This window comes from Mustela putorius, unplaced genomic scaffold, assembly GCF_011764305.1.
Source record: "Mustela putorius furo isolate JIRA1106 unplaced genomic scaffold, ASM1176430v1.1 tig00003972_pilon_pilon_pilon, whole genome shotgun sequence".
Lineage (NCBI taxonomy): Eukaryota > Metazoa > Chordata > Mammalia > Carnivora > Mustelidae > Mustela > Mustela putorius.
The window spans coordinates 7,541,531-7,557,533 of NW_025422115.1; the positions used below are offsets into that span (position 1 = coordinate 7,541,531).

A 16,003-nucleotide genomic window follows, 5' to 3' on the forward strand; every position below is an offset into this window, starting at 1 on the left:
CTGGGCCCTGTTCTCAGATAGAGGCAAGAAATAGTGGTTTTTTTTGTTGTTGTTGTTGTTTGTTTGTTTGTTTGTTTTAAAGTTCCTGGTATTATTCTCTTCTATGCACTACCAAATTTAGGAATATGGTTAGAACATGTATCATATACTAAAGAAAAGAGAATACATCATCTGCAGAAGACCCAGAGTCTTCAGATTATTTCCAGATATTTGTGCTGAAAATTTAATTCCTGAGAACTCTGTGACCTGCCCATAGGCAAGATATACAGTAGTACCAGTTACTTAAAGGTTTTATTTCTTCCCCTAAAGTTTATGTTAAAGTCCAAATAACTGTGCAGTTATAGAGGATTATCCCGTGTTGAGAAACAATTTAGACGTTAAGAGTAAAATCCTGGTATTAAGAAACACCATGGGTCCTGTACAGCATTCCATCATTGTTATGACCTACTTAGATTTTTCTACATGATGTTCTTTCCTGAGAAAGCAAACATTACATGGACAGACTGCTTGGGAAAAACCTATTAGCTTATTAATTCATTATAATTAGGTGAGCAGTGTATCTTCACTATTGTCTAGAACAAGGTTTGGCAGACTACAACCTGTGGGCCAAATACAGCCCACTGCCTGATTTTGCAAATAAAGTTTTATGGGAACCCATCCTCTAATGGCATAATTGGGAAGTTGCAACAGAGACTAAGGCTCAAAGAGCCATATAAGGAAAAAGTTTGCCAGGCCCTGGTCTAGAATGTTAAAATAGTCTTGTTTTTAAACTAAAAAACAATATATGTATAGAGAGAATTTTGACTCATTTTCTTACACCTTTCTTACACCTTATACCTTGATGCTTGTTGCCAGGTTTGTTTTGTATTTTATTCAGTAATGTTTCAGAGCCCACTCTGGGCCAAAACTTGGATACTGAGAGAGTCCACAGCTGGTGGCACTGTTGTATGGTGATTACCAAGTAGCTTTCACTGAGAAGATTCTTTTCACTGATCTCGGCGTGATTCCTGCACATGTAGAGAGTATTTGATTTGCAGGCTATGTTCTAAGTTTCTGCTGGGTTATAGTTTACTCTCCCTACTGTGTAACGTTCAGTTTAACACATCTGTTTTATGACTTTTCCTCCTTTGTAACAGAATATGTTTACCTTTTTTGTTCTGTCCTATGAACTGTTACAGTAAAGGTGACTGTGGTGCTACTGATTATCATAAGCAGCTGCAGTGCTGAAAAAACTCTGTTGTAGTAAAAGCTCAAAACTAAGCTAATGTTGAATTTGGATTGTAAAGATTATGTTTTGTATTACTTACACTCAGGCATTCCATAAACTGTCAAAGTTTATTTAAGGCCTAAGTTGTCTGAAGTTTTTAGGGAATGCATTTTAACAAATAGTAAAGGTTTAATTTATATTTAGCATATCTTTAATAAAAATGGTTGCTTTTAATAAAAGTACTTGAAAGCAGGGTTTTAAGAAGTTTGAAACTTTGTAAAATTTTTAAATATTCTCTTTATTCATTGTTTCTCCTGAGAGAAAATGCTTACACTAAGTTCTGAAGTTAGTGGTATCAGTATTGATACTGTTTATAATATAGTAAATGCATCATGGTAAAATTGAATTTCTAGACTGAATGCACGTGTTGAGCCCAGTTAAGCTGATATATTTGGAACGAAAACTATTTATCTATATGGTCTACCTTTTACTATCAGCCTTTTACTATACAAAGTTGAATTTAAGCTCATGATCTTGTTTTCCAGGAGTGCCAGGTAAATCCGAATACCTATGCATATAGGGCATATAATGTATCTGCTTAAATGCCTTAGAGAAGTCTTGGCTTTTAAACTAAAGATCATTATTTTTACTTACACACTTTATGATTTTTGTTACCTTCCATAATTGTTTCCTTAGAAAGCTATAAATATTCTTTAATTCTAGTATATATAGTTTCTGTCAGCTATTGCTTGGTTCTCTCTGGAACTTTGCGAATAGGCTAAAAATTATTGGGACATTTATATATATCAGTTGGATATTTCTTTTTACTCTTTTAAAATGTGGAGAAGTGCCCATCTTCTGGTGAATTTCAGATTTTGTTTTCTGGTTTTGGTTTTAGTTTTTTGTCGTAAGTAAAGGTTTTATTAACCTCCTATTTAACAGATAGATGGTTTATTCAGAATGAGATTTACATGTAATAGTGTTGGTAATTAACTTGGTTTAGGTGCTGCTGCATTTTCTTTTTCAGACTATGCAGTCTCTCATATTGGTTTGTTGGTTTGTTTTTGGTTTCTCCTTCATCTGTGAAAAAAGGGCCAGGTAGAACGATATGATTCTTGAAGTGTCTCAATGAAAATAATTAATGGATTAATGACTTCCTCCTCTTGGCTCCTATGCCTTTCATTCAGACTAAGGCAGTTGGTTGTGAGTTGACACAGTGCAGTGAACACTTTACAGTGAAGATTCAAAGATTTTTTTTTAACCAGTAATTTTGATATTATCCTGCTAATTCTTACTAAACTATTTATTGATACCACGTATGTTATCAATATATGGTTATAAATTTATGCCCTGAACAGTCTAGGCAAGATCCATGCTGTCCTAGAACTTTAGGACTTATAGCCAGGTGAAGAAAGCAGATAAGTAACTTTGAAATATGACAAGTAATTTACTTTAGTAATACATACTGTAAAGAAAACCATGTTATAGTTTGATAGTGAAGATGGAGGGGACAATATTAGATAACATGATCAGAAAAGGCTTCTCTAAAGTGACCTCATCTTGAAATGAGTAAGAAAGAGCTCTCCCAATTGAAGATTATTACAAAATAAGAATAACACATGCCATTACTCAACTTCTTAGAATAACAGGAAGATGACCTGTGTGGATGGATCACAAGAGCACAGGAGAGAGTGATTACAGTTCTAAGGAGTTTTTTCTTTAGTTTTGGAAAAAGTTATTTCAGTAGGAAAAATATGAAAGTTTTTTTAAAGGTTGCTTATTACTTGAATTGGGTTTTTTGGGGGATAATTTTCTTTGCCTAACATTTCAAAATGAGGGTAATACTGATTATCTACCCTGATGTTACTTAGATTAAGAACCAAATTGTTTTCAGTCTTTGGGAATTTTAGGTTACCAGGTTAAAATTCCAAGCTGAGGCTTTGTCTTTAATATGCTTTCTAAGAAGCCAGGCCAAGGAAAGACCTTCATTGGTGCATTTCTCTAGTAATTAACTAGAAGCCCAAGTATAAGAATGTGTGTCAATGAATGCTGGTCAGTTTTAACTCTTAACAGGAGTTTATGGATCTAAAGATAGGAAAGCAAGCTTAAATATTATACTTTAGAGCCACAGTTTACAAAGTAAAAGTATGAATTTTATTTAATTCATCAGCTCTTATACAAGTACAATATAAAACATAAAATAAGATACTTAAAAAATGGACTGTTTGGGAGCGCCTGGGTGGCTCAGTGGGTTGAGCCGCTGCCTTCAGCTTGGGTCATGATCTCAGGGTCCTGGGATCGAGTCCCGCGTCGGGCTCTCTGCTCATCAGGGAGTCTGCTTCCTCCTCTCTCTCTCTGCCTGCCTCTCTGCCTACTTGTGATCTCTGTCAAATAAATAAATAAAATCTTTAAAAAAAAAATGGACTATTTGGTAATATGTGTTAAAAATAGCGAATGTATGAAAACTCTTACTTCCAGATTTAAATAATGTAGAACAATCTTCTTTTGTCCTTTTGAGGCTCTTCATTAAAAAACGAGAGTGTTGTAACACTCTTCTCTTGTAAAATCAACCAAATGTACCACTCAATCAGATGATTGTTTTATTGAAAGAGTACCTACGTGAGTCAGTCCATTGAGCATCTGATTCTTGGTTTTGGTTGCGTCATGATCTCAGGATCGTGGGATCGATCCCCACGTCAGGCTCTGTGGTCAGTGGGGAGTCTGCTTGGGATTCTAAGATAAATCTTAAAAAAAGAAAAAAGATCGTTTACTCCAAATATTAGCCCAAGTACCTGATAATCATTATACTACTGATGAAAGCGTAACGATGCTATCTTTAAATTAAAAAAAGGTCTTCCTTACTCCTCATTATTAAAAATTGTACATTTTTACAAAAATCAGTTTGAACAACAGATCTGTTTTCTTCTAAATCATTAATCATCATCACCATCAAAAATGAACATGTAAGATGAGAAGCTCTATACGAAATGATAAGGATCATAAAAGCCTGTATCTGGGTTATCACCTGAAAGTCATTTGCCATAATAAGCAGTATAGATACTCAAATTTTTTCAAAAACATATACACTCACACATACATATGTCCAGACAGTAGATTACAGTATGTAAAGAATAAACTTAAATTGTGGGAAATTAGCTTATAAATATGCAAAATGGGTATAATAATTCCTTACTTTCCCAACATACCACCCTTCATTTCTGTGCCCAAATATCAACTTAGAATCTCTGCATCTCTCTCCCTTTGTCATCCCTAGAATTCTGTATATGCCATGCAGAAAGAGATCATTAATATTTTATTGTTGTTAAGGAGGAACTACAATGTATAAATAAAATTTTGTTTCCATATAAAGTTTAGAAGATTGAGCAATGGTCACAACATTCTAAATAGTCAAACTTGAGTGTGCCTTTAGTTTTTCTTTTTTCTTTTTTTTTTAAGATTTTATTTATTTATTTGACAGAGATCACAAGTAGGCAGAGGCAGGAAGAGAAGCTGAGCAGAGAGCCCAATGCGGGGCCTGATCCCAGGACCCTGAGATCATGACCTCAGCCGAAGGCAGAGGCTTTAACCCACTGAGCCACCCAGGCGCCCCTCGTTTTTCTTTTTCATGTCTTCTAGTCCTCCCAGTTGAACTCTTCTGTTACTGGAGAAAATCTGTGGGATATGGTTAAGTTGATTTCTAAACATATCTTTATTGTTAATTATGGCTGAGATGGTCCAGTAGCCTTCAAAGGAATTAGCATCTAGTTTTTATTTTCATCCTAGGTTCTCTATAGGTCTTGCCTCCCTTTATGCAGCAAGTGAGTTTCTGAAAAGAAAGTGTAAGCCCGTTTTAAGTCATTTACCATGAAATAGGAATTTGAAGTTGGTTTTATAAAAGGATGTTTTACTGGAGTGAATGGTAAGCCTCAAGTTTATTTCCTATATTAGGACCACTTTTAAAATAAGGCATGACTGACCAGTCAGTTGAGAAGATGTTTGAGAGCTAGAAGCCTGAAAGAAAAGCTGCATGAAGAATGGGCAGTGTAGCATGTTTTGTTTTGTCAAAACAGTCAAGACAGAAAGTGGAATGGGGAGTGAACCCAGCAAGTTTAATGTAAAGAGATTAAATATAACCAGATTGGTGTAACAAAGGATTAGCTACTAAGAAGTAAAGGGAACTCTAAAGAATATGAGAATCAGGTATATGAACACCTGCTCCCCTTGGTGCTATGTTGGAATGACAAAGAGGAGGCTCCCCCCATGCATCCCTGGGGCTCAGAGCCAGCCATGTTGGGAAAGGCACACCCATGCAGGCTTCACTGAATGGCAGAGAATTTGGCTGTGATGTGTTGCCAGAAGAATGTGCAAGAATTTTTCCTCCAGTGTGCTTGAAAAAGGAGTTTCCTGGGCAAGTGACTTGTTAGAGACCTTCTCCTGCAAAACCATCCTAGAGGAAGACTGCTGACTGCTTTGTGCTGTGAGAGCCTGCTGACGGAACACACACCAGAACCCAGAGGGAGAGCCCCGGACCAAGCCACCTGCCCTCTGCCCTCTACCTGTAGGCGCAAACACTTGTGATTTTACTTACACCCGAAGTTTTTCACTTATAACTACTTGTTACTCCTTGCTGATCTGATGAAAGAATATGTTACTCTGCTACCCAGTTTACACGGTTGACTGGGTAAGGCTTAAAGAAGGCTGTTTACAATGAGTCCCTTTATGTGAACTGTAAAAACTCTTCAGAGACTGTGTTCCACCCCATGTCTTAATAACTGTCTCCCACAGAGTTTTTAACCAGCCCAGAGCTTCTGGGTAAATGGATCACTGCCGTAAGATTGATGTACAAATGAGAACTCTGGAAAATAAACCTTGTCTCCTCCCCTCTTGGGGAAAAACAGTAATGCCCTTAAGAGGATCTTGAGGTCCTTGAGAATGTCTGAAATGTCCGTCTCAGCTACTTGGAGCCAGAGTATGTAGATAAACATGCATCTGACTCAGGACAGACGTGATTTTTGTATAAAGTCAGCCTTCCTCTTAATAGTAAAAAGTATGTGTTTTTTGTTTTTGTTGTTTTGTTTTTTGGGGTAAAACTTAGATACTGTTTCAAAGCCAGTTGGGTAGAATTGTGTACGGAAGATTTGAGGAAAATGTATTTCATTGTCACAGCCTTACCAGTTTCTTTTGCTAAAGCGCCACTGATTATAGACGAATTTGGTGTGTTTGGATTTGGTTTTTGTCTTACAGTAGACATAATGATCACGTTTGCTCATAATAGAACTTCATAAATGTTTGGAAAATCTGATTATTATATTCCTGTACTGTAACTGTAGATCTGTATTGCCCAACATCATTGCTACTAGCTAGCCACATGTGGTTACTGAGTGTTTAAAATGTGGCCAGTCCAAATTGAAACATATTTTAAATGTGATATAACACATTAGGTTTTGATGACTGTGCACACACAAAAAGATGTAGGTTACTTCATTAATAATTTCATTGCCTAATGAAATAATATTTTGGATGTAATGCATTAAATGTATTCACTGATTTTACCTCATTTCATTTAATACAGATTTTAGAAAATTTGCAAATACATAGATGACTTGCCTCATAATCCCGTTAGCAGTACTGCTCCCGATCTACATGTATTATTGAATAATGCCTCCATCTTTTGGTAGATAACAGAAATGCACTAAAAAGAGAGGTGATTCTCCAAATATTAACTGTATGGAAAATTTCATAGAATAATATGAGTTCCATCCACCTGAAATGTTATTTCAGTCATAACAGTTGTTACAGGGAGGGAAAAGTTGTGATGGGCAATATGGTATGAAAATTAACCAAAGACGAAAGTACTGGCAGTTTTATGTGATGGAGCAAGAGCCCTATTGCACAACAAATGACAGCTTGTTGGTTATCATTACAGAGGATGTTTCCATTAGAGTATTATAATTGATTCTAAGTTACCGAGATGGTGGTTATCATTAATTTCAGTCATTTTAAATTTAGTAAGTTTAAGTTATAAGAAAAAAAGTCAATTGTAACTATTTGTTTTTACATCTTTTTAAACAATTTAAAATTTACTTGTTGCAGAGCAATAAATCTGTAGAACTATTAAAATTATGCATTCTTTAATCTCATTTTCTTTAAAATGTTCATATTTGTATTTTTAATGCAAAGAATATAGGGGGAGTCTTCTGTTTTGTACCACCCTTTATTCTCTGAGGTTCCTAGAGCAGTGTGGGGATAAAGCTTAATTGTATTTATTTATTCTTGGACTCATTGTACCTGAGATTTTATTATTATAAGCAGTGGCTAAATATTTTGACCTTTTGTGATTTAAAAATAGTTCATTCTGGTTTGATTTAGAAAATTCCTTGACTTTTATAGTACTCCCTAAAAAACTGGTTTATCTACATGCAGCTCATTAATATACATAACTTAAAAAACTAGAGTATACCCCTCATAGAAGTTAAGTAACTAGAAAATAGAAACTATGAAAAATGCCTTGTTGGTTTTTTTTTTTTTTTTTTTTTTTTTTTTTTTTTTTTTAATGTTGTGTTAGTCACCGTATAGTACGTCATTAGTTTTTCTTTTCAGGAGGGTAACTGAAGAAACTTTTTCTTGGTAAGAGACTGCTAATAATATGTATTAATAGAACCAAATCCTTTGTTTAAAGTTAGACTTAATTCCATTTAAAAATATTAAACATTTTAAGATGAACATTGTTTTTAAAATATTTTAAAACATTTCAGTCTTTACTCAGTAAGTCACGTGTACATATTTTTGTTGTAAAAATTCAAGTAGTATAGATAAACCTCAAATTCCACTTGGGTTCTGTTTTGTCTACTTCTCCCTCTGCAGGAAAACACTATTTGTTGCCTGTTTGGTTATACCCATTGAGGTCTTTCTCCATGTGAGCTTGTGCACACTGGTATATCTGTAGAGCTCTGGAGATACTTCTTGATGTCACAGCAGAGATACTCTGCAGCTTGTGCCTCACATCTTGTTTCAGAGTTATTCTTATGTTTCTACACATAGCTTTCTTTCATTGTAACTTATTTTAATGTGTTTTTGTCTCCCATTATAAAGCATCGTATGCTTATTAGAACAAAATAGCTCTTGAATTAAAAGCCTTTCTCCATACTTACACATACTTTTACAAATAAAAGGATCATATGTAGAGTTAGCTCTGCATGATTTTACTTATTTATGTGTGTGTTTGTTTGTTTTGGTGGGCAGCAAAACAAGGTTTATTGGGCTTAGCAAGGTGAGATAATACAAAGCTCCTGAGGAGGTAGGGGACCTGAGACGGTTGTCCTGTGTATGTTTTTAATAATTGAAAAAGTTAAGACTCTGCATATTATTTTCCAGCTAGCTGATTTTACTTATCAGTACAGGGTAAACATCCTTTGAGCTTATTCTTTTGGTGAGAAACTTTACCTATTATAATTCTGTTTCTAGGTGTTTGCCTGTGCAGTCACTATTGTTGTGTAAGCATCTTTGTCCATGATTTCATATACTGGCTATTTTTGTTTCCGAAGTCATTTAAGAGTATTATTTTTAAATGTTCCTGAATAATGCCGATTATTTCCAGAAGTAATGTTTAAGACTACACTTATTTCTCAGAATTCCATGTTTACCAATCTGATGGTTAAAAATTGGTAACTTGTTTATTTCCAGTTCATGGTTTCCTGATTAGTGGAGCTGTGCATCTTTTTATGAGATTATTGATGGTAGTGTTGCTCCCTCAGTGAACTGCCAGGTTCATTTCTGTTGCTTGCTTGCTTTCTTCCTTCCTTCCTTCCTTCCTTTTTTCTTTTTTCTCTCTTTTTTTCTTTTCTTTTTTTTTTTTTTTTTAAGAACATCTTAAATTTTTAATCCTTTCTTTACAGGTTACCTAGACCACTTTTGATTAAGAAAACTGTAGAAAGTTAGTAACTGCCACAAGCAAACACGAGGTGTTGGCACGTGTCAATTTTCCAGAGTCCTGCTTTGTGGGGGGTCTAAATGTGTGGCTTGGGGTCTCTGCTCACACTCGCTGGAATCCATCGTGGCAGAGTTTAGTCCACAGGTCGCTTTTCCTCATTTTCTTTGTAAACTCTTCAGGATTCTCACAGAATTTTTTACCGTCCTCAGAGTATTCTTCAGGTAGGTGAGCCCAAAGTGGGTGCTCGGGCTGGGGTCATTCACCAATGCTATGTGGGACTGGATTACTTAGTGGGTTTTAATTGCTGGCTTCCAGTTTTTAGCACTAATTACTGGGCAGACAGACTGCCCCTTGTCATCAGTGTTGTGATAGATCTTTGTTTTAAATGTGACTGCCTTCAGTTCAGGTCATGATCCCAGGTCCTGGGATCAAGCCCTGCCTCTGGCTCTCTGCTTAGCAGGGAGCCTGCTTCCTCCCCTCTCTCTCTCTGCCTGCCTCTCTGGCTACTTGTGATCTCTGTCTATCAAATAAATAAATAAAATCTTTAAAAAAAAATGTGATCTCTTGTGGTTTGATTGGGTACTCTGCTGGAACACTGATTTTGATTCTGAAGTCCCCCTTATCATATGAAGCATGGACAGGAACAGTGACTCCTTGCCAAGTCAATAAATTAGCTTCATCAGCCTGGATGTTATGAAAGTTTTTCATTCCACGTTTGCGGATTTCTTCAAGCTCCATCAGCCTCCTTCTGGCTGCCATCTTGGATTTGGTGCTGCTGCTTTCCCAGCCTGTTGGTCATTTTTCTGTCGCATTGTTCTTTTTCATTTCTTCATCAGTAGTAGCTCTTTTGGGGAGTGTGTTGCAAATGTAAGTCTTTATAATATCTTTTTCTTTGCAATTAGACATTTTTAATAATGAAATGTTTTCATCTTTATGGCTTCTGGATGTTTATTTTACTTATTTGGGGAGATCTCCCCCAATCTAAGTTTCTATAGATTCTCTCCAGGCATTTTATAGTTTCTGATAACTTTTCCCTTTCATTTTCTTCTGATTATAGAGGACACTGAGGAAAATCCATTGATTTTTTTTTTTAAACATAGTTTTAAAAATGTAGTTTAAACGTAGTTTAAAAGACGTAGTTATAATTTTCTCTATGTAATTTGTTTCGTATTCTTTATACCCACTAAAATTCTCCCCAGTATTTCAAGCCTATTAGCTCATGATCATATCATCTGAGTCTTCAAAATAGTGGTAGGCATAGTGGTAACCCTAGTTAGTATTGGCAGGTATCACTGTGTTGTTACTGATTTTAGTATAAATACATTCAGCATTTCCCTGTTTAATATGGTCTTAGCTCTTGGTTTTTGAAAATAGTCTCTTAACTAATTATATTGCCTGTATTTTTGCTTTATTTGTGATTTTTATTAGGAATGGCTGATGAATTTTTTTTTTTTACATTCCTGTTTCACCAGTATTTTTTTCATACAGTATTTGGATGTAATAATGAATTATGTGATAGATTCCTAATGTTAAGCCAGCCATGTACTTGTGAAACAACCCTGCTGTGATCATTGTAAAATGACTTTTTAATGCATTACTGTATTCCCTTAGCTGGCATTTTATTTAGAATTTTTTCCTCTGTTTATAATTTAAAATGTTTTTTGTGTTTGTCCTGTCATTGTCAAAGTGTTAAGAGTACTGTTAACCTCAGATTGAATCACTGATAGAATATTGAAAATTTTTTTAACTACACAAGATTTTTATGATACTGTTCTCTACATTACTATGCATATTTGGAATTTTCCGTAACAAAAAGTTGGGGGAAAAAATGCGCTCTTTAACATGTATGTGTTTCCCTAGGATAAATCTAGAAGTGGAATTACAGGTTTTTGAGTGTTTGCCTAAGTAACTCCCATTTTGCCCTTAAGTAGTTATACTTGTTTACATTTATTTACCATCCCTGTATGCGTATCTATTTCTCCATGTCCTTCCCTAGGTTTTATGTTATCGTGTGAAAGTTCTCATGAATGATAAGACAATTAAAAGTTATTTCAGTGTGCATTTTCCTAGTTACTAGTGAGGGTGAACATACTTTCATGTTTATTGTTATCTGTGTATGTATATTTTTGGTGAATTGTCTCTTTCTAATACTTATTTTTCTCTTGAGTTGTCTCCTCTAAACTGATTTACAGTTCCTTATATGTTCTAAATACCAAATTCTTCATGTGTTATTAGGCCAATATATAAATTGGTCAATATGGAAACATTAGGTATTAAACTCATTACTTATGTTAGGTTGAACTGTATGAAATTGCTTATGTTCACCTGTTAGAACCAAAAAATCCCATTTCATTTGGCTTAACCAAAAATATATTTTTTAATTACTTGAATTTTTATGCAGTCATGGTTGTTGGTGTATGAGGGTTTTTGTGCATTGAGTCTTTAACAGTCCTCTATTTTTGATGATACAAATTTTTTAAACATATATTTTGGACTTAAATTCCATCTGAAATCGTATTTTTGTCATTAACATGCATAGCGATCTAATCTTTTAAATTGTGGACATTGGCCCTAACCTCATTTATTAAATAAATAGCATGTTTTTTTCTCACAATTCTGAACTACCATTTCCATGTTAAATTTTACTATTGTGGGTAGATTCATCTATTTTCTGTTTTGTTGCTTTGATCTGTGTTTCTGTTTCTGTGACAATACCACTCTAGTTTTAATTACTAGGTTTTTATAGTATTTTGATAGCTATTAGAACAAATCCCTTGTCATAGCTTTTCAAAGGTTGCTTGACTGTTCTTAGACTGTTCTCTTACAAATGATTTTTATAATGTCTATGTGTCCCTAATTTTTAAATTTTACTAATGTGCAGTCTCCGGAGCAGAGAAGAAGAGAGAATTTCTAAACCTGGGGCTGTCTCAACTCCTGTGAAGCATGCGGATGATCATACTCCTAAAACGGTAGAAGAAGTTGTAGTTGAGAGAAATGAGAAACAAGCACCCACTCTCCCAGGTAAGCCTAGCAAAACACTACATTAGAAAATATTTACAATCAGACTAAATAAAATAATTGTCAGAATTTACAGATGACTTAAATATGCTTCAGTGATTTTGATTATTGTTATTTCTGCAGTTACTACTATTGCGTCTTCTACTATCTGTGTTTGAATTTTTCTGAATCTGACTTCCAACATATTCCTTATGGGTATGAGGTTGGCATGGATCAGTAGGCTTTCATGAATTTTAAAAAATTTTACTGGATAGAAATTATTCATAGTTAACAGCTGTTCACAGTGAGTAAAGTTGTTCTCTAGCACTGCTTATTTAGGAGAAATATTAGATTGGCTTAAGAATTTTTTTAAGTTATTTTACCTATTGAAGGTATTTTCTTAAACGCTGTAAGTTATTAGATTGGCTTAAGAATTTTTTTAAGTTATTTTACCTATTGAAGGTATTTTCTTAAACGCTGTAAGTTATAATAAGTTATACACTGTAGAGATGCATATGAAACCAGACATAAGAATCTGCAAGTTTCCAAAATCCGTTTCCTTGAAACGCCAGGATATTTGGGTTCTGTTGTCTCTCAGTTCCTTCTCTCAAATCTTTTTACTCTGCTTGTTTAGTAGCAAGAATGTGAATATTTGAAAGCAAATTTTACCACAGTGAAGAAGACTGCTTTGACAATTTTAGAGAAACGATGTAGGGATTCTCTTCTCTTTTTCCTCCTCTTCCTCCTTTCCCTGTCCCTCACACCCCAACCATAGACTTTTTCAAACCCTAACAGCTGAAGCTTTAGAAGGCACAGGTAGCCATGTAATGTGCATATTTGCTATAAAGAAATCAGAATTTATAACTGTACTCTGTACTTTAAAATATATAGTATGTATGTTTCTTATTAAGTTTTCTGAGCTTTTTGCTGATGAATTTTAATGTATATATTTTGTGGGATTTGTGGTTTGCTATTTTCCTGGTTGTGCTTATGTTATTATTCCAGTTTTTTTTTTTTTAAAGATTTATTTATTTGACAGAGAGAAATCACAAGTAGACAGAGAGGCAGCCAGAGAGAGAGAGAGAGGGAAGCAGGCTCCCTGCTGAGCAGAGAGCCCGATGCGGGACTCAATCCCAGGACCCTGAGATCATGACCTGAGCCAAAGGCAGCGGCTTAATCCACTGAGCCACCCAGGCGCCCCTATTCCAGTTTTTAATAAAGCGATTCCTGCACAGTTTTTAAATTTTCTTTCTTTTAGAACCAAAGCCTGTGTATGCTCAAGTTGGACAACCAGATGTTGATTTACCTGTCAGTCCGTCTGATGGTGTCCTACCTAATTCAACTCATGAAGATGGGATTCTCCGGTAATGGGATTTTAAGCTTGTGTTGTCCTCTCTGTCCATTATTCAGTGTTATTTAAATTGAGAATTCAATTGCATATCCTTTTTGAAAGAGTGTATACCATTTAATGTTATGATTATGTTTTATTTCAAATTATTTATATGAGAGAATTAGAAATTAAAAAACAAAAAAGAAACTTTGGATGTTGACTTTCTCACCACTGTCCACCTACCTAGTTTTTAGGTTGGGAATTAGAAAAGTTAAAAATTGTTTTCTGCTAAGAAATCAGAATTTTCACAAGTTTTCTAATGCCCTAGTATTTAAAAAACACAAATAACCAGTGTTTCTCCATTCTAACACTGTTGATATTTTGGGTTGTGTCCTTGTTTATTGCGTTGTGAAATGCTGAGCAGCATCCCTGACCACTAGCTGCCAGTAGCACCTCCCAGTTGTAACAACCAAAAACGTCTCCAGACTTTGCTAAATGTTTCTTGGGGACAAAAATCTCCCTTGGTTGAAAACCTCTTCTAGATTAGTTAGCAATTCAAAAGTAAGTTTTTTATATTCTATACCTTTTACTGTTCTGTCTTATACTTAATGAGATTGAGCTGTAAATTTCAAATAATCTTGATCATCAAATTAGTCTTTTGTTGCTTCTGTGGTGAAAGGGACATGATATGACCAAACTTTTAAGTGAGTTAGATGTAGACCCCTGATCTTACTTGTTTTCTTTGCTTAAGGAAATTGGGTTGTTACTGCAAGACCCAGCTAGATAGATAGAACTCCTGGAATAGATGGGTAGGATAGAAGGTTAAAATTGTATATTGTTATTATCAGATAACTGATAATTCAAAATTTTATAAATTATGAAGGAATAGTTTCCTTCTTTTTCCTTTCTTCAGAATTGCTTCAAGCTTTTATAACTCTTTAAAGTTTAAGAATACTGGAATGATTAATTCCAGAGACCTATTTCTCAAGAGAGCCCTGAAGAACAGATACTGAAGAGGATTTGAGGTTGTGGGTAGCTGGTCCAGGAAACATTTGATTATTTATTAAAGTCCAGTGACTGTATTTGGGGCAGAAGTGGTTAATTGGTTTACTTTTTCTTACTACAAGTAGTTGATGTAATACCAGTAAAGCAGAATAAAAAATGTCAGTCGTCTGAAGTACATGACCCTGAGGGTGGACCTAAAGCTGTCCTTTAAAAAGACAGATTTTATTAAAGGATGGAGACTACAGTCAACGATTTTTACTTTTTGAGGCACACTAGATCAGTCTCTGTTACAAAAGGACCACCAGGGATCTGGAGTCTCAAGGACTTTGAGGAAGTGTTTTAAAAAACTTACTATATGATTGGTTTGGAAGAAGAGTCTGTGAGCAGACTCTGGACTTACCTGGAAAAGTAGGACACTGTCGTATCTAAGTGATTCACATGGCCCATGATAACACTGGCCAGTACTTTCATGGAAGGAGGAAGGGTATCACCAGCCCTGACAATGAGTGACTTCATCTAACCTACAGTCTCTGATGTTTACATCTAGTAAATGTTTGTTCCAGGTAAGGAAATGGAACAAGTGTGAATACCTTATAAGATCCAGAAGCGTAAGGTGGTCTTCAGTAGTTTAAAAGAATTAGACCCTCCTCTCTTTGCTCAACTCATTCATTCATTGATTTGTGTTTTTTATTTTCTATTGGCTTCTAATCATTTGTTCATTGTTAATTAGTGAATTAAGAGGAAAGGGACTTTTTCTGCACTTCATGTCAGAATAGGTAATAGAATTGTGTGTCTTCTTGAATAGAAAAGTGGGAGAGTTATGGAAACCTAGATGGGTAATTTGTAATTATGTATATTATTTGTAATTCATTACCTTAAAGAGTGGTTTGCATTTATGATCCATTTCTCCCTACCCATTCTTCTAAGATGTCCTTTAGTTTTTATTTCAGGGCTAGCACAAGGTTTTGGCACTACACTAATTATAAAAGAATGTGCATACATTAATTCCTTTTCCATTCTCTCTCTAGTAAGAAAAGGGCAGAGATTGAATATATGACTAATCCAGAAAGGCTGAAGGCTGATAAGTTTTTTATTTAAAATCCAAAGGGGCTGCAGAGTAAGTGATCTGTGTCAGAGTGCACCAACTGCCACGTTTAAAAACCGCTCTCTCTTGGATGTGCAGATCACGTGCTTGGAGACTCATTTTGATTCCCTGGTATTAGGAAAGTTTGTCAATTTATGCTTCCATTTCAACCTTTGAAAAACTGTACTGCTCAGTTATTCTGTATAGATGATATGGTATAAATTGGGATGAAAAGAGTGGAAGATGTTTTTAACTATTGCAAATGCCCCATATGCATCCAAGACACTAAGAGTTGGGAAAATATTATTTTTATAAAGTAGTTTTATTAATTAGTTATAAAACAGTAATTGCATATTAGATATTTTAAAACTCATTGTTCAGAGAATAAAAGAAAGTGCCAGTAAAGCTGATTTGGAATTCTAATACTAAATTGTATTCAGTAAATAGTGG

At 34.9% G+C, this 16,003-nt stretch overlaps 1 protein-coding gene across 8 annotated transcripts in view; it reads left to right on the top strand.

The window, feature by feature from the left end:
* The window catches only part of TJP1 (tight junction protein 1), a 243,097-nt gene that overhangs the window by 193,883 nt on the left and 33,211 nt on the right, over positions 1-16,003 (top strand). For all 8 annotated transcript variants that reach the window (XM_045070625.1, XM_045070626.1, XM_045070627.1 and 5 more), the window contains 2 exons: positions 12,019-12,158; positions 13,393-13,498. In XM_045070625.1, the coding sequence (XP_044926560.1) occupies positions 12,019-12,158; positions 13,393-13,498 (246 nt within the window). The remainder of the gene's footprint in view (positions 1-12,018; positions 12,159-13,392; positions 13,499-16,003) is intronic.